At 34.9% G+C, this 19,126-nt stretch overlaps 1 protein-coding gene across 3 annotated transcripts in view; it reads right to left on the bottom strand.

Moving 5' to 3' along the window:
* The window catches only part of PCDH7 (protocadherin 7), a 429,980-nt gene that overhangs the window by 216,665 nt on the left and 194,189 nt on the right, over positions 1–19,126 (bottom strand). For 2 of the 3 annotated variants that reach the window (XM_036330824.1, XM_036330839.1), the window contains exon 2: positions 14,130–14,346. In XM_036330824.1, the coding sequence (XP_036186717.1) occupies positions 14,130–14,346 (217 nt within the window). The remainder of the gene's footprint in view (positions 1–14,129; positions 14,347–19,126) is intronic. The other variant, XM_036330833.1, reaches the window with a different exon arrangement.

The following is a 19,126-nucleotide window of genomic DNA, read 5'->3' as shown; positions in this document are numbered from 1 at the left end:
GGTCCTTCTCTTCTATATGTGTGACAGGGAGTGAGTATGTCTAAATTCTTTTGTCTCTTACATGAGAGCTAGTTCATGATGACTTGCTCCCTTTTAAGTCCCTTCAGCCTTTATGTTTGAATTGTATTGTAATTGGGGTGCTTCACACTGTGTACTGAAAATTATCCCAGATACCCCACAAAAAATTGATTTCTGGATTTACAAATATATTTGGCTTAATTGGCAGTTTAAGAGGCGATGCGAATAAGAGCTATGGATTGGTGCCTACCTGGCAGAGTCTACACTATGTGATCGACGATTGATCGCCTTTACAGGGCTTATCTTACTGCCATGAATATTTGAGAGTCGTCTATAATCAGCCTTTTAGGAATTGCTCTACGACTGGGCAATGAATGATCTTTTTAAAAAATATACATGTTTTTATTGATTTGAGAGAGGAAGGGGGAGAGAGAGGAAGAGAGATAGAAACATCAATGATGAGAGAGAATCATTGATTGGCTGCACCGAGCCCACAATCTGGGCATGTGCCCTTGATGGGAACCAAACCTGGGACTCTTCAGTCCCCAGGCTGACACTCTGTCCACTGATCCAAACCAGCTAGGCCAGTGATGGCGAACCTTTTGAGCTCGGCGTGTCAGCATTTTGAAAAACCCTAACTTAACTCTGGTGCCGTGTCACATATAGAAATTTTTTGATATTTGCAACCATAGTAAGACAAAGACATATTTTTGATATTTATTTTATATATTTAAATGCCATTTAACAAAGAAAAATCAACCAAAAAAAATGGGTTCGCGTGTCACCTCTGACACGCGTGTCATAGGTTCGCCATCACTGAGCTAGGGCAAGGAATGATTTTTAATATTTATGTGATAGATATCTCTGTGAATTACTGGGATCTGTCATTTACTTCTCCTTAACAATAAATTCAGAAAAATATGTCCAGGCCTCTTGAAGACAGAAAGCATTTAGCTGCAGAAAAGAAATGTGAATCTATTAATATGTATTCTTTGTCTATGGTTTTCACAGAATTATATTTGCTATAAATATTGACAATCTTCTCAGGAAATAGAGGGCCATGTGCTCTTAACCTTAGAAACCAATAAGAAATTCAAAGGAAGCCAAGAAACAACTTACCTCTATGGCAAGTTCTAGGGACAGCCAGTGAACATTTTTGTAGGCAAGCAATCATGCATTTAATAAATATTACAAACTCTGTGATTTAATGTGGAAAAAAGGAACTGTAGAACCAGAGGGCTTTAAAAGTATCTATAAATAAATGTAAATAGCACAATAGTAATTTGATGTAATTTTAGTAAATGCTAAGTACCTAAAAAATATATGTTATGTATAATTGCAAAATATGTAATCCTTAAAGCAGCGGTTCTCAACCTGTGGGTCGCGACCATCAGAAAACACATATAGCATATCAGATATTTACATTACGATTCATAACAGTAGCAAAATTACAGTTATGCAGTAGCGATGAAAATAATTTTATGGTTGGGGGTCACCACAACATGAGGAACTGTATTAAAGGGTCGCTGCATTAGCAAGGTTGAGAACCACTGCATATGGTAATGATTATTATCATTATTATTCCCATTTTATAAGTAAGGGAAATATTATGAGAATTGTTCCCAGGTTTCCATCCTGAAGATGTGATGGAGCTTGACCTAGAACCCAATCTTCTGACGTCAACTTTTTTTGCAAATCTACATATTATATTATATACTACAACACAGCACAATTAAGTTAGATCTAAGAAGGACATTTTAAAACTAAGAAATTATAGAACAGACTTTTCTTAAATGTGTCCCAAAAGGAATATAGAAACTTGATTGTTGAAAAGATCCAAATATAATGACTTTTGGTAGAGAAAATGAATTACTTGATCTTCAAAATAGAAAAGGTATCATGAGCAAGAAAATGTGCATGGGATGGAGGTGGGAGCGGCAAAGGAGTAAGGTTATTAGAATGAATAAAATAAAGAAAAAATATATATGAAACCTCAGAGTCAATCGTGGACAGCCTCTAATCCCCCTCAGAAATGAAATGATCGTCAGAGAAACTCGGAAGTTTTCATTAGGGTAAAGAAGAGTTATATAAAGTTCCTGCTGTTTTCAAAACTTTGAACACACACACACACACACACACACACAAACAAAGGCTAAGTAATCAAATCAGAATCCCGTACTTTGTGCTCTGAAATCAAATGTGGTAACTTAAGAAAAACACACATGAAGACCTCTAAAATCATGGACAATTGATGGAACTAATTTGATAGCTACTTGATCCTCGGGACATGTAATACTCAGACATGGGCTGCAAAAGAAAAAGCATGTGGATTTGATTTCACAAAAGGAGATATAAACAGTCTGGGGCTGAAATAGATGAGAATTAGATTTTAGATCTTCATTATTCTGGGAGAAAGAGATGAACCAATGTTGTCCAGGAAACTAGAAGTGCCTTTCAAAATTGAATTTTCAAAGAACTAGTGAAGGCTGAATATAATTGATCCCACTGAATAAATGGCAGAAAGCTTAAGGGGGAAACTCTGATAAAATATGGTTTCTGCGTCAACAAGTTGCTTCCAATCACCATTTCAAAGATGATGAATGACTAACATGGCCTCGATCAAAATGAAAGTAAAGAATAAGGACTAGGCCCTAAATTCAATTTCCTCAAGTATTTGTGTAATTGAAGATGGAGTGAGAATTATTTGCAAAATGAGAGCTATATAAATGATTTTTAAAACTACACATCTGTCTGGGAGATGTTTTTGACACACAGCTTTGAGTATCTATTATGCACTCAAGAGAAGAGCTGGTAAATCTGTGCAGTAAACAACAAAAATGATGGATAATTGATGAATGTTTAGATGATACAAAGACACCTTACAGAATGAACCGGAGGCAAGAAAGGTAGCCACAGAGGCATGCTTAGAGCTGATACTAAGAAAATCATCTCGTAAAAAAGAATATGAGCCCGGCAGGATGTGACTCAGTGGTTGAGCATTGACCCAGGAACCAAGAGGTCAGTGGTTCAATTCCCCGGTCAAGGCGCATGCCCAGGTTGTGGGTTTGATCCCCGGTGGGGAGAGCGCAGGGGGCAGCTGATCAATGATGTTTCTCTCTCATCATTGATGTTTCTAACTCTCCCTCTTCCTGCCACTCTCTAAAAATCAATAAAAACATATATAAAAAAAGAATATGCAATATTCTTAAAAAATAATTTTAAAAGATAATTTCTCTTCTCTGGTATCATATGCTGAATTAACTATCTTATTTGTTCCCAAGATTTCAATTTCCTTAAAGAAAAGAGCAAACAAACAAAAAGCACAACTTAGAGACACAGGATTGAAGTTAGTACCCAGGACTGAAAGAGGCCCTGAATCTAGGAAGTCACAGCAATCTGTTTTCAGGAGATGATCTCAATCAATGGTGCATTCGTTTCAGCAGATCTCATCCAGCCTCACTGGGTCTGGCTGAAGAAGTCCCTCTTCTGATTCCATCCTTACCAGGCAGTCTTTGAAGAGGTACATTTTCCTTGTGTCTCCTTAGAGATACAGAGTATTGCCTTGGAGAGGAAAAAGGGGCTCTCTTATTTCTTGAATGGAAAATTCTCCCATTTAAAATGTAATTCGCTAATATTTCAGGATTTTATAATGCTGTTGAGAATTGGCCTTGGCTCTGTACATTCGGCACACTGATGAAATAGTGAATTTTGGATCTAGAAAAAAAAAATTTTCCAGGTACCTCCTGGAGGCCACTTGGAAACTAGATAGGTAGTCCTTTCTTGGCATGCACTACATCTCCATACATTCCATTCAATATTCCAGGACATGGGACAGTTCAGCCTGAAAATAGACATGTCAAGAGATTTTTGATGAACCATATAAATGTATGCATGATTAAATAGTAGGTACATTTTTATTTGGAAATTATTACCTAGCAATTGGTTAAATTATCTTAGGCTAGAAGACAAGTTTTATCAATATAATCCCTTCTACTTGTAATTCCTAGTATGCAACAATGGACACAGAGAAAAGAGAAAAAATTCATGTGACATTGATGGTTGTCCTTCCTCAATAAAAACAACAACATCAAAAGTGACATCTGACTGACAAATCATTATCAGTATGTCTTTGCACATAATATATTTGGAGAGATTTGTTCCCTTGCAAGGTGTACTAGCTGTGGTAAACATCTTTGGCACTGCATTTCTGTGATTCTTTTACATTTAAAATCGACTGGAATTTGACAGATCTTGTCCTATAGCATTTAAATTCATTTTCATGCAAATTCTAATTTCATTATTTTCTGTTTCCAAGTATATCTATTTGCATAGTTACTAGCAATTGCTAGCAATATTACAGTACTATTCTTTTTTAAAAAATATATTTTATTGATTTTTTTACAGAGAGGAAGGGAGAGGGGTAGAGAGTTAGAAACATCGATAGGAGAGAAACATCGATCAGCTGCCTCCTGCACACCCCCTACTGGGGATGTGCCCACAACCAAGGTACATGCCTTTGACTGGAATCGAACCTGGGATGCTTCAGTCCACAGGCCGACGCTCTATCCACTGAGCCAAACCAGTTAGGGCAACGGTACTATTCTTTAATCACAAACAAATTTTTTTTTTTCAATGACCAGGACACTATTATCAATTACTGGATCTTACCACAAATGCAATTAGTCAGACACTATTTTAATTTCAAGTCAGAGATGGACAAATGATGGTTTAGTATAAAATAAAACACAAAAGTCATATGGGAGGCCAAAACTCATTTGAAAAAGTAATTACTATATAACTCAAGAAAAGAGCAAAAGCTATTATACAGAAATTTCAGAGTCTGTAGTTAATTTCAGAAAACTGTAAAAATAAACAAACAATAAAACCCTGACCAAAGGGCTTATAAGATGCTTAGGAAATTCATTAATATAGATATCAAGGGATGCAGCCATGCCCATGTCTCTGATAATGACATTACAATGGATTCGTTGACCGGAAAAAGAAATGCTCAAGTGTATTCTTACACTACATTTCCTGGTCGTTGGCTTTTTCAGTTGTCTCAATTCTACTGAATCTTTATCTGCAACATGGGTCTTCTACCCCTTATAACTAAATTCAGCAATGTTTTTAGACACCTATGTGTAGGGATTATTCCAGATGTATCATGCTATGGTGAACAAGGCAAAGATCCTGCTCTCATACTACTTAGTACAGTACAATGGGAGACAAGGCATGTAAAAGGCAATATAGCTCCCAACTAGGTCTCCTATTTCTCTTCATTAATCAATGGCTGTACAATCATGTTTCTACAACTTTCCCTCCATCTCTGCATCATTGGGCATTTTTTGATAACCACTAGTTTTCTAATTCTAAATCCCTCCTTAGCCTGCCACATTTTTTAAAATATTCTTCCCAGCACCAAAACTTACTTCTCCAATATTCTCTTATAGTTCAGTATTGTTTTCACATACTCTGTTGGACATGATCTCTTCTCTGGTATCATGTGCTGAATTAACTATCTTATTTGTTCCCAAGATTTCATAATCCCCAGGGTTCTAATGATTTTAAAGCTATATTTCTGCTACTCTTTGTACTCTCAAGTTTCAAATGTATATTTTCAATCACTTGTTAGATGTCACCTGAATGTTTAAAGGTACCTTAAAGCCCACATGCCTTAATCAGATACATTCTCCTGGAAATGTGGTATTCTTCTATTTTTCCCAGGTTGTCAATAGCACCAATAAGTGCCCCCCCCCCCCAGGTTGCTATTGTTGGCATCACTCATGATTCTCTATAATCTTACCCATATTTCTGCTTATCAAATATCTCCTTATCCATCCTTCAAGACTTGGCTACAATTCTTCATATCTGCTACCCATATCTTCCTCTGCCTGTAGCATCATTTAATTTGTAGAAGGCCTCGTATGCCTTTACTTTCAAACATCTAATTCTGTACATCTCATTCTCCACCGCAATACTAAAATGCATAGAAGGCAGAGAGCATGACTCCCTCACCTTTGGATCCTCCATGGGAATTTGCATAGAGTAAAATACTCAACAAATGGTTATTGAACTTAATGAATTCTGATAATAGTGCAAATTCTCTGTTCATTATATAAAATTTCATCTATGGCTGCTATGACCTTTTGCTACAAATGCTGGGTTAGTGAAATGCAGCCTCAAACTGAACAGGAACAATATGCATGATTCAGTCTAGTTCACTGAGGTTCAGGAATGCAGCCTCAGAGAAACAAACCTCTCAGATTTATGTGGGTCCTCCAATTACTTCCTCTATGTAGATGCTGACTAGTTCAGATAAGAAATAAAGTCAAAGAATGAATACTTTGCAAGAGAAATGAATGAGTAGACAATTTTTAAACAGCAGGACAGTATTCTACTACCTTTCTATTGCCAAAATATTTTATAGCACGTGTCACAGATTTCATTTTAATATACAGTAATAAAATTAGTTTCTTTTAAGATTGCCATATTTTAGCAGTTGAAAATCTGTTTCTAAGGAGCATTTAAATTTTCATGCATTTCAAATATTTTCTCCTTTTGTAATAAACGTAGTATATTTTCTGGATAGTAATAAGAAGGCATACAAGATAATGAGAGTAACATCAATAAATCTATTTGCATAGATTAAGGAAAATTTATCAGAAATAAGATTTTAAAACAAGGCAACCTATTGTCTATATTTCAGCTAGAAAGGGCATGTAACATAAAGACAAATACCCAGAAACATAACTTACATCTTGAGATAACAATTAGAAAAACAATTTGTAACCAGACACAAGGAATAAATAGCTTTAAAAAAATAAGCTTAATATAATGCAATCAACCCTAATCTAATCGTGTATTTAATTTGAGTAAGACAATTGGTCTTCTGAAAATAAATCTTCAAAAGATTATTCACAGACTCCTATTATGTTTGAAAGGCCTAATTTAAAGCAGATATTTTAGAAATTATATTTATAAACAAGGGGAGAAAAGAGACATACAACTAACCTGTTCTGTAGTTTAGACTTAGATTCAGCACCTGCTGCCGATTTCATCAATGATAAATTCTGGAGCTTTTTTTAAAAACTAATTGTATTTAGCACAAAGAAGGGAAGGTATAGAAAATAAACTCAACTCAAAACAAAACAAATAATTTGACTTAATTTAGTTTACCATGAAGCCTCCAAGCCAATTTAATAATTTTCTTAAAACTATGTTGAAGAAAGGTAAAAAGAGAGGATATGATGTAGGAAATAGGTAACATTTCATAGCCTTCTTTCGGCCCAAAATGTTACTTACTAAATGTCAAATTTCAATGAAAACATTTACAATTGTTTCGTCTATATAATTTCCTCTCCCTTCTCTGTACTGCATACCACTCTAATCTTCTCTAATGAGCTTTCTCTTTTCATATCATAGTGAACTCTCTACAAGGTTGTATCTCCCGGACATAAGGACTGCCACCTCGAAAGCTGAATTATTTCTCGTTACTTCAGCTTCCTCAGAGAACCTTGGATATATTTTATTTTCAATGCATGCTTGTTGAATCAAAGTGAATAACCACAGCTTTGTCACCATATAATCATTCCATTAAACAAGAGATATTATTCTGCTTTGCTTTACTAAAGAAAGCTTTTCTTACAAAAAAAAAAAAAAAAGCATCCAATAGAAAAGGTAAGAATAGAGTGTTTTACCCTAAAAGAAGAATATTGAGATGAAACAGTTTCTCAGTAAGTAGGCTCACCTCTGAGGTTGAGTGCCAACTACACTATAAAACCCAAGTTCCAGAGTTTCTTTATCACCTAAAAGATGCTTAACAGTGTCATGTTTCAGCAACATCAAGTATTTTATACACAGATCTGGGAAAATCCAAGGAAGAAGTACCTACAACCTATAAGCAAAAAGCTATGTGGCAAACATGGAGATGATACCTTAACTACATAGGAAGCCAAACATAGAATGCAGTATTCAATAAGTGCATTAAAATAGAGATAAGCGAATGCTTTGAGAGTCTGGAGGCAACAAACCCACTGACTGACCTCCAAAGTCACTTTGAGATTTGATGAGCGCTCGTTCTGTCCTCAAATGTCAGAAGGTTCAGCAGAGTGATTCAGTTTTAAAGGGTCTAATTAGAATAAAAAGGGTAATATGGCCATAGGTTTTATTAGTGTTAATTATTAATACTGAGATTAAAAAAGAAAGGGCTGAGAGTTCGGTGAGCATACTAATTGGACTGTTTTTTTCAGCTTGTTTTCCTCATCAATGTGAACATTTTGCAGCAGTTCAAAGGAAATGTACACCTGACCAACAGTCATTCAACTGGAATGCTAGGTGTAAAATGTAAAACCGCTTTTTAAAAAGAGAATAGGGAATGTGGGAAGATAATAATGGCTTCAACCACCCAGAATGAAAAAGAGCACAGAGTTGGGTTGATGTGCTGCTAGAAGATAGAATTATTTCTTCCCCTCATTTTAGGTCCTTTATATGTTTAAAGGACATTGCTCCTGGTTGTTGCCCTTGTCAACCTACAAAAATGAGAAGTTCAGCAAAAGGTGTTCAAGGTCAGAATGTCATCCTTACCAGTAATTACAGGATGCTTTCTTTGCAAGACTAAACATTTTATAACGTTTTGATGAGGAAGCCACTGTGTTATGTCCAATCCAACCAGTAAGTAATAATCACAATCATTTATCATTATTTAAATAATAGTAGTAAATAATTGTATCAGCCATTAATATCGTGAAATTATTGCTGCTGTTATACTTATAAATTATTGGGTGCTGTTATCCTATTTAGTTTCTCCACAATCATTCTATGACTTATTATTGAAAAAAGTGGGGCTAAGAGAGGTCAGGGAATTACACTATTAGTAAGAGGAGAAATCAGGATTCAAACTGATATCATCAGATTTCAAAGCCTGGTTTTAAACCACTGCATTCTATCCACAACATTGCCTCTCCTGCTCTGGAACTAAAATCTCCTTTAGGTCCTTTTAGATCGTGCAGCTCATTTTGCTGGAAAGCTGCTGTACGTACATCTGCATTGACTGAAACCCAGTGCAGAGACAGTCTTTATAATCACTGCTCCTCTCTAATAAATCTGAAGAAGTGGGAGTAAGCAGGGATCTCCTGAGTGAGGGCATGGGGACTTCTGGAGGACACTTGGGGATAGGGGCCATTTCACAGGTGGCTGGGAAAGTAGAAGGTGCGGCCTCCGTCAGACACCGGCAACTAGAGTGACCTGGTGACATGCAGAGCCACGAAAATGAATCCTTTCCAAGGAACGTTAGTCTCTTCCTCCAGAAAAAAATGTTGCGGAGCATTTGTTTCGTGGTATTATGTTTGCAACATTAACAAGCGCATGAGCATCTCTGGGAAGACAGAGAGGCAGCCATGCCACATATTTCAATCTAAATTGAAAACAGCACAAGCCTACAGTGACTGGATGACAGTAGCTTACAGGTGACTGCTGAGAATCGGGTGGGTGGGAGGAAACTAGAGAGAGAGAAGTCCCTTTATCTCACACAAAGATATGACTTTCATCTATATGCTCAGTACCTATACTCATATAAAAATGGTGGTTCATTCTCAAATAATATTTCATGTAGACAGCCATTTATTTCTGAAAGCAATGTGAAAAGTGCATGGCAGATACCTAATGGGTTTGTGGTGGACTGTAACATGTTTTAACCTTCAAGGGGCAATGTAATCTAAACACTAGTTAAAGCATGTGGAGTGAGAATGAATGAAGCAACAATTAAGTATAGCTTATATAAGTCTGAAAAAGCAGAGAAAGTTTGGAAGTGGGGAATTAAAAAAATATCAATATATACAAATCAAAATTATTTCTTAAATATCTGAGAGAATCAAGAAGCATAAAATTATTCAGGCATCTAGAGAGGCCAAATTTAACTTTTTAAAAATTTTCCCCATGGATCAACTGCTATTTTCCTGGTTTTATTTAATTTTATCTTAAACTACTTGTAATTTTACCTAGAGAAAAATACATACTGTTTTCCACCCTTTGATCACCCTTACTCTAACCAAAGTTTACACTCACTGTCAAGAAAATAAAAAAGTAAATGTGCTTATTCTACCAAGAGATCACTTAATCATAATTAATATATTTTAAGGATATTGCACCCAGGGCTAGATCAGATCTACAGGTGGCTCTTGTACAGTGTGATTTGAAGGAGGCTCCAAAACTACCTCCCATCTTGGCTTATAGTGGTACCAACCTTGCTTCCCATAAGGCTAGAAATCATATCACTGCACTCAGTCCACTACTTTGATTTATCTTCTATAAGATGCATATGGTATATGGGTTGCAAGGAAGGCCCTAGAATTACCTTTGCCCTGCCCACATTAACACATATTATCAAATTTGCTCACCATCTCACTAAGAGACCCAAAGGTCTCTTTCTGTTCCAGAGAGTAATTGGATGTGAGGAGAGAATTGTAGATTGCTGGTTCTGGCTAAGATTTTAGAGTTAATTGAGTTAATTGCCTTATTAGATGACCAGAAGCAGACACAGATGGAGAAAGTGACCTACACAATCCTAATGGCAAAACTGGAATTAGCGGTCAAGTGGAACATTTTTTATATTTGAGTTGTTAAATAATACATCTGCTCAAGTGATACATAGCAAAGACAAGATAGCCTTGCAAGTATGATTCAGGGGGTACTTTGGGAAGAGTAAAGAGACCATGGCATGAAAGCAGGGGCCAAGATAAATATATACAATAGAGCTAAAGAAATTGTGAAATACCACTCCAAGGGAAAGTGTGAAGGCTCCTATGTAATTAAGAGCAGGGCAAGCTTTTGCACAACCAATGCCTGCCCTTAATGTGATCATGTTTTCAAACCTAATATTTGGTTTTCACTTCAATTATCAATTCATTACTGTAGGTTTTATTTTAACATTTCATCTTCAAATATTTTATCAATACTCCACTTCCCACCTTGAATTCCATATTTTCAAATATTTGATTCCACTAAATGTATTTTAATAAAATAATAAATAACCAGTTTCCACCAGTCTTATCAAAGGATCAATTTGAATAATCACAATATTGATAATAATTAATGTAAAAGGAACAAAACTATATTAGTAATCTTTTTCATGTATAATTCATAAGGATTTTAAAATTTTTTTAATGGAATAATTTCCATTATTTATTTCCAGAAACCCATGGGATGAATGTAAGTACCCCAAATTTGGATTTATCAAATTAGTGGGTCTCATTCTAATTATTAGATCAGTTTTTAAGAAATTATATTTTAGAGTGCATTTTCTTCCCTAAGCTAATAAGAGAAAATCTCATTTGGCATCTGTCACTAATGTGGGTTGGAATATAAGGTAAAGCTTGTTATATAAAGAGTTAACCCACACATCTTCTTAATGGAATTTTATTTATTATGCTAAAGTATAGAAACCAGACAAAGGCTTTTGTAAAACATATGCATTTCACTGCCTATCTACTTACATTTTCCTGTGATTAGTTGTATCCTTACTGTAGCATCTGTGAAAACTTATTTTTATTATTAGCCACCCCAACTTATAGTCAGTTATATTATGACATTGGAGTGTTAGAATGTTGTATATCATTGTACTGAAAATTACCTTCTAAATTTTACAATGAAAGTTTATACAAAACCATGTTATAACTGCATAGTTTCACATAGGTTAAAATTCAAGGAAAATATTTGAGGTAATAATAATTAGAAACTAGGACAGCATCCAAAATGATATTTTCATGGAAAATCCAATACAAATCCTGATTAAAACCTAACCAAGCAAGACACTGCCGATTACCTGGATTCCAATTAAATATGACAAATGAATACTTGACAGGTTTCAATCCCAATTCTATTTATGTCAGAATGACCCATTAAAATTGAAAATGAAATTACCAGAATGCAAGCAATACAATTGCATTTTATAGCTGGTCTGAAAACTTGGACCTGACCAAACCCTTATTCAAATGTCAAGGGCTACATTCAGATCACCCAAAGTGAATCACATCTCCTTCTCCTCCTTCTGCCATTACCTACAGAGCAGGGCTAACATGAATCACAGCTAGCCAATTACAAATTGTTATGTAAACTCTGAATTTCAAGTGTCAGTCACATACAAAGTCAGGAAAAATCAGTCATATTATGATGGTCCTTACTATTGCCAAGACTAAAAACATGGTTATAAAAAATAACTAAGAGCCTTCTTTGGGAAATGTTTCTTAGGAAACTTTCTAGTCTCTTAACAGGCTCATCTGTTTAACTTTCCATGGCATGCATGTTTATTAAAAGTAATCATTACATGTTTGTCATATTGTAATGTTGTTTATTATTCATCATTTCCTTCTTATTTTGAAGGCACTGGATCACTTAAACTAAAATATATATATATATATATATATATATATATATATATATATATATATAAAAGTGTGATCATAATGCCAATGATACAAAGTTTTTCTGTTAATATAGCTGACATAAAAATACTTAATTATTCATTGTTGTTTATGGTGAGACAAGTACTTTTAAAAACAAAATTATATCGTATCATCAAAAGGTAATCACGCATATAGTAATGCCCTTAAATCAATGAATCCTGCCTTCCTGGGTGTGTGCATGCTTGCTTGTGCATATGTAAAATATTACTACAGTGTTTTAAATTTAATTTTTACTTTTGTGCAAAGCATTTCAAACATATTTGCCTTAAACATATATTCATCAGCACTCCAATGCATATCAAATATGTTTATACTTATTTCAAAAACACTAAAGTTAATTCTTAAAGATCATATCAAACTCCCATCAACATAAGCACACACCACCATACACACAGATAAGCATGCCTTTATAGCCATAAGGCAAAATGCCATTTAAATTCTAAATTAATCAGGAGGGATTATCAAGAATCAGACCCTGACATCATATCTTCTCACCCAGATAGCAATGTGGAAAAATAATTATTTAACATTGTTTAGTTTAGCAATAATTTCACTTGGGGTCACTTTTGATATATCACTCTTTAGTGTTGAATTTTAATATTAATAGTTAAAATTCTAGAAATAAATCAGTTTCTTCTGCATTAATATATTCTATTTGCATATCATCACTAAAGAAACTGCTATGTAACAAAAAGAATGTCTTATTTCACTTGGGGGATGAAATGATAAAAAAAATTAATTTCCAGTTTTCATGAGATAAAATGTTTGTGATTTCCCTTACTTCCCCTACATATAATCTCTTTTTATACTTGAAATAATAATAAACTTAGTAAGAAATTCACCATTCCATTATTAGACATAAACCTATTCCTCAGGCATTTACTCAGAACCTGAAATCCAAAAAATAAATCACCTCATTGTCTTTGGGAACATAAATGAATGCATAAACTTTTATAGGTACTATTCGCAATCATAATTTGGTAACTTAGAAAAAAATGTGCATAAGGCCAATTGTTGTGGTAATTATGAGAATCATCTCACAATAGAAAGATAAATAGAGTACTATGATTTGTTTTCCTCCCATTTCCTTACACAAAAGTGAGAAAAATCGTATACTTAAGTGAGAGGGGAATTCTAATAGCATTTACAATATACTTTCAAGAACAAGATAATACCATTCTCCTTCTTGACTCTATGTCAGCTATCATTGAAGAAAGGTTTGAAATGCTTTTCTAAATGTCTAGGAGAAGAAAGAGTAGAGCAAGTGTGTTGACTATCATTTTCTTTCACTAAGACTGGACAGTTGCAATTGAAGAAATAGTTGCATGACAAAAATGAATAGAAGAAAACAATAACACATGACCTTTCTCAAATTGCTCTCATTTCAGTATTATGCACTGATTTAGTTTTTTTCATAACAGATACTACTTTTATTTGTAACTGTTTATTTTTGACAGGCTGTCTAACAATGGTGAATTTTACCTATACAGTTATGTTCCCTTACTTAGCATTCACTTTAGGAAATATTTATGATTTCAAAATGAAGGGTTTTAGTGTCAGCTGTTTTATTTTGGGTTTAGACTGACCTTCACGAGGCTACTGATTACGGCTCGCTAGCGTGATTATGTGTGTGGATGTTGTGTTTGCCCCTACCATTTTCCATATGCTCTGCCTCACCAACACTGCCATCCGGCGTGGTCCTCTCATAGTTGTCCTCTGGGAGTGGAAGGGCACCCAGTCTTGGCCCTGATGAACTCTTACTGCTTGGTGTTTCTGACTCCTCCAGCCCGCTGTCATAGCAACTCTGCAGTGACCCCTGATGTGGGTCCTGAGGCTGACTCACAACAGAAAACGTCACTCTACGAAATGGCTGTAAAAGAAAAGATTCTGAATGTCACTAAGGTAGAAGATAGTCAATGATCTTATTAAAAATACATAAATTACATACATTAAGGTCTACTGACAACTCATTCAATATAAAATGGTTAACATGATATGATGAAATCTGTTTGGTTAACTCCTTATTTTCTGAGGCAATGCCTACCTAGAACTTAGATTTTATTATGGACAACCTGAAAATTTCCTTTCTGAAACAGAGATTAGAAAACAGCAATTTCACTAAAACACACATTTAAATCTATGTTAGTCCCATTTATTCAATCTTTATCTATTCTGTAGTCTTCACTTCAAATATGTTTTTCACAAATGGACTCTATAAAAACAAGGGTCAGTGGTTTGAGAAAGCAATAAATATTTAATTAATACATTGTAAGAAGACTTCATTTTAAATACATTTTCCATATGATCTAAAGGTTTAAAAATATGTGTTCTGGCAGATGACTTAAACTATTAAAGGTACAGTTGATGAGTAGGAATTCAAATGCAGTTGCTAGAAAATAGGAATATATTTCTTACTTCATTCATATTAAACAAATTACCTATTGACCTTGAAATTTTGAGGGCAGTATTGAAATAATAGATAAAAGTTTTCTTAATCAGGGAATGGAAAATGAACTAAAAATTTAATTGTATGTGCTTTTTATGACTATAATTTGTTCTAAAAGAGTAACATCATGTACAGCCTTTAGACTGGATTTTTAAAATGTTGCAAATCTTTATCTAATTGGACCCCACAATTTGCAATGATACTGACATTGGCTGGACTGAAGATTTACTATACATGGAATTTACACATTATTGTAACTACAAAATAAAAAATGTAGGTTCATTAAGGAAACAAACTAATGCCATCCATTGACAGCGTTATGTAAATAATATCTGGGGCGTGGGGGGAGGGCAATATGAAAAGATTCTGTAATACATGACTGAGGTTATTCATGGCAATAGTTGGGTTTGAAGCTCTTATGTGGTTTGAAAATTGCATAAATATATAGACTTTTAAACCTGTAACACACATTTCTTTCTCATATAAAGTATAAAATGAATTATGCCAGAAAATAGTGAGAAAGTTAAAGAACATTTTTTCCATTTTTATAACTTGAACCAGAGTACTGCTGCATGAAATTTGTCCACTAGGGGAGGGAGATGTTCCTCAGCCCAGCCTGCACCCTCTCCAATCTGGGACCCCTTAGGGGATGTTTGACTGCCGGTTTAGGCCCAATCCCATAGGATGTCCGGCAGTTGGACATCCCTTTCACAATCCAGGACTGCTGGCTCCCAACCACTTTCCTGCCTGATTGCCCCTAACCATTTCTGCCTGCCAGCCTGATCACCCCCTAACCCCTCCCCTGCTGGCCTGGTCATCCCTAACTGCTTCCCCCTGCTGGCCTGTCCCCCCCCAACTGCCCTCACCTGTAGGCCCAGTCACCCCCAACTGCCTTCCCCTGCTGGCCCAATCACCCCCAACTGCCCTCTCCTGCTGGCCTGTTCACCCATAACTGCCCACCCTTGCTGGCTATCTTGTAGCAGCCATCTTGTGACGATATGGGGGCAGTCATCTTGTGACATTTGCATGTGCAAAGTCTGATTTTTACCAGAATGAAAAAGATTTTATAGTGATTGTATAGGACAAATAACTACATGGGAAATGGGAAAACATTTAAAGCACATTCTCTTCATAATGTTTCCCTGAACTGGGACTAAAGTATTTTAAAACAATTATAAAATACTTCTAGTACAAGCATGGGCCAAAATGTATGACAATATACCCTACAGAAATATTATCCTTATTTTATTAATAATTCTTATATTTATTTGCAGTTGTGAGATTGTGAAACCTCTTTATATTTATGATGCTTTACCTTATGTGTACATATTTTCTTTTCTTTTTTTTCATTTATCACTCCCTGTTGACTGCAGACTCTCTGTGATATGTTTTATGTCTGTAGTCTCACCTTGGAAATGAGACCACTGACAGTTTCCTCAAACCACATTGCTCTGCACACAGAAGATACTCACCAAAGTATATTCTACTGAACGATGATATTTTAATGACAATGTTAAATTTAGGAAAGAACACCGAGGGTCATGGAGATATATTATCACTTCAAGACGTGGCAATATCTAATTCTATTTTAATGAGTCTCAAATCTTTTAGAATCAGTCCTTACTAATGCAAGATATTCAAAATATATAAGAAAATACATAGTTTATAGTTATAAATTGACCAAAGGAAAATGAATAAGAAATCCTAAGAAATGATGTTTCATTTTCATATAAAAGTAGGAAACAGGACAATGGTGGGTTGTTTATACACTGGTTCCACCAAAGTTGATAGGATAGCAGAGAAACAGGTGATAGGTATGTTTGCAATGACAAATGTGCAAAATAATCATTTTTCTATAATGTGTTATATAATAACTGCAATGAATCTATCTGTGCATTTTATTTTATTAATTGCCTACCTTATTTTGAATGTGAACACTTTAATCTCCATGAAATATTTTAGGTTCCATATTAAATTCAATGATGAAAAATGTTTTACTTTTAAAATACAGAGATCAATATATATTCTAAAAATACTTATACTCATGAATGCTTTCTTTAGTATAAAATGTTCTACTTAAAATAATATCTGAATGAAAAATAATTCACAATAAAAATTTAAAGTAGAGTATCGCCCAATGGATCACAAACTACCCATCAATAATTTCTATCTGCTTTATAACAGATCCCATTAAAACTGCAGAGTACAATATCAGTTTGTATTACTATCCCTTAAACCTTATTTTGATAATTTTTAATAATTAAAATTACTGTGGCAAGATTTTCAAGTTGGTAATGTGAACCAAATTAGTACAGAATACTAAATCCTGAATTCTACAAAAGTTAAACTTTAATATCAATAGTCAATCAGACATGTAAATTTCCATAGATTGATAGATAGATGGGGAGATGATAGATAGTCAAATATTTTATCATCCTTCATCATCAGGTTAGGTCTATTGAGAAGACAACTTTTACAGAAAAAAACAAAAACTTATAACAGAATTCCTATTATTTTTATATTCCAGAAATATTGAAACCAAAAATGTAAAGCAATTCGCCGACTGTGTGACAGAAAGAATGAGTTTGCATTATGAATACCTGTCACCTTGTTAATTACTGATATTCTGAATTAGAGTGGTTTACATGGTAATTCTTAAACCACGATGTAGCTTAGAGCGACCCAGAGCACTAGTGAAAAAATATAATGCCAATAACACTCACACAATGAAGTCAGCATTCATTGTGGGACTGGATATCAGTGGTTTATAATATCTCCCCAGGTGATGAGAAGGCAAACAGAGTAAGGAGAAACTCTACAACTGAGAGAACATATGGGAAGAGGATAAAAAAACACTAAACTGGCCCAGGAAACTAGCTGGCCTCCTGTGTCCACAGAGTTCCCTCAAGAGTTAGTAGAATCATTGTTCCATCTCGAGATGCAAAAGTATTGACATGAAGACTTCTAGTGACCTGAGGTGTCTGAGCTTTGTATTCTTCTGTTTATGATAATAATTTCACGTCCTACACAGGCAAACTGGTCCTTCTAAAAGAGGCAAGATAAGAAGAGCGTGAGGAAGAGTGTCGGCCTTCCAGCTCTTTGAAAATGTGAAGATGTGTTTGAAAATGAAATGAGTTATGAAAGAAAAAGATCTCCAAGAAAATCATTCCAAAAATTCTGAGTGGGATATGTGTGAGAATTATAAACAGAAGGAAGCAGAAGTCAATGATTTTATTTAGGCAAATGAATGATGTAATTAGAAGGGTGAAGTTAAAGATAATGATCTGGCAATTTTTTACAGAAAAGGGCTTAAAGAACTATTGAAGGCAGACGATTATGTTAAAAAGGGTGAACTATGGCCGAAACCAGTTTGGCTCAGTGGATAGAGCATCGGCCTGCAGACCGAAAGGTCCCAGGTTCGATTCCAGTCAAGGGGATGTACCTGGGTTGCGGGCATATACCCAGTAGGAGATGTGCAGGAGGCAGCTGATCGATGTTTCTAACTCTCTATCCCTCTCCCTTCCTCTCTGTAAAAAAATCAATAAAATATATATTTTTTTAAAAAAGGTGAACTATGAAGAAACAGTAGTGAGAATGGGCAGTGTGGCTGATTAGATTCAGTCATTAAATCATGATACCTACATTTATTGTGTATACATTATAGTTTCCAAGGATGTTCCAACAATGCTCCTACACATTTAAGAAATTAAACCTTATAGCTATATAAAGACAAACATAATATGACCAAGTTTTCAATAAAATAGAGGTACAAAAAGATGCTTGGGAGCTTAGGGTAGGCATTGCAAAGGAGAGATTTGTGGTTTGAGAACTCTAAATGAAGTTTGATAGATAAGAGGGATTGGAGCTCCGATTATAGATTCCATAGTTGGAGCCAGCAGCAAATAATAAAAATGAGGGTGGGTAAGAAAACCAGGTCGCTTTGGAAACTCAGAAGCCAAGGAATATATCATTTCTAAAAAGAAAGAAAATCTTCCACGTTCAAAAGCATCAGAGACAATGGAGATGAATGCTGACTACCATATGTCCATTGGATTCATCCATTAGAAGGTCACTGTGGCGATAAAATCTCTAAACTCTGCAGAACAATCATAGATTAGACCAAAGGAAGTAAAAGACCAAAATGTAAATATATGGCAAAAAGGAGAAATTGGAGATGGGTTGCTAATTTAAAAATGGGACATAT

Source organism: Myotis myotis, unplaced genomic scaffold (assembly GCF_014108235.1).
Source record: "Myotis myotis isolate mMyoMyo1 unplaced genomic scaffold, mMyoMyo1.p scaffold_m19_p_1, whole genome shotgun sequence".
In the NCBI taxonomy this organism is placed as follows: Eukaryota; Metazoa; Chordata; class Mammalia; order Chiroptera; family Vespertilionidae; genus Myotis; species Myotis myotis.
The sequence above is the reverse complement of the archived record's forward strand: the minus strand, read 5'-3'. Positions and strand labels throughout refer to the sequence as shown.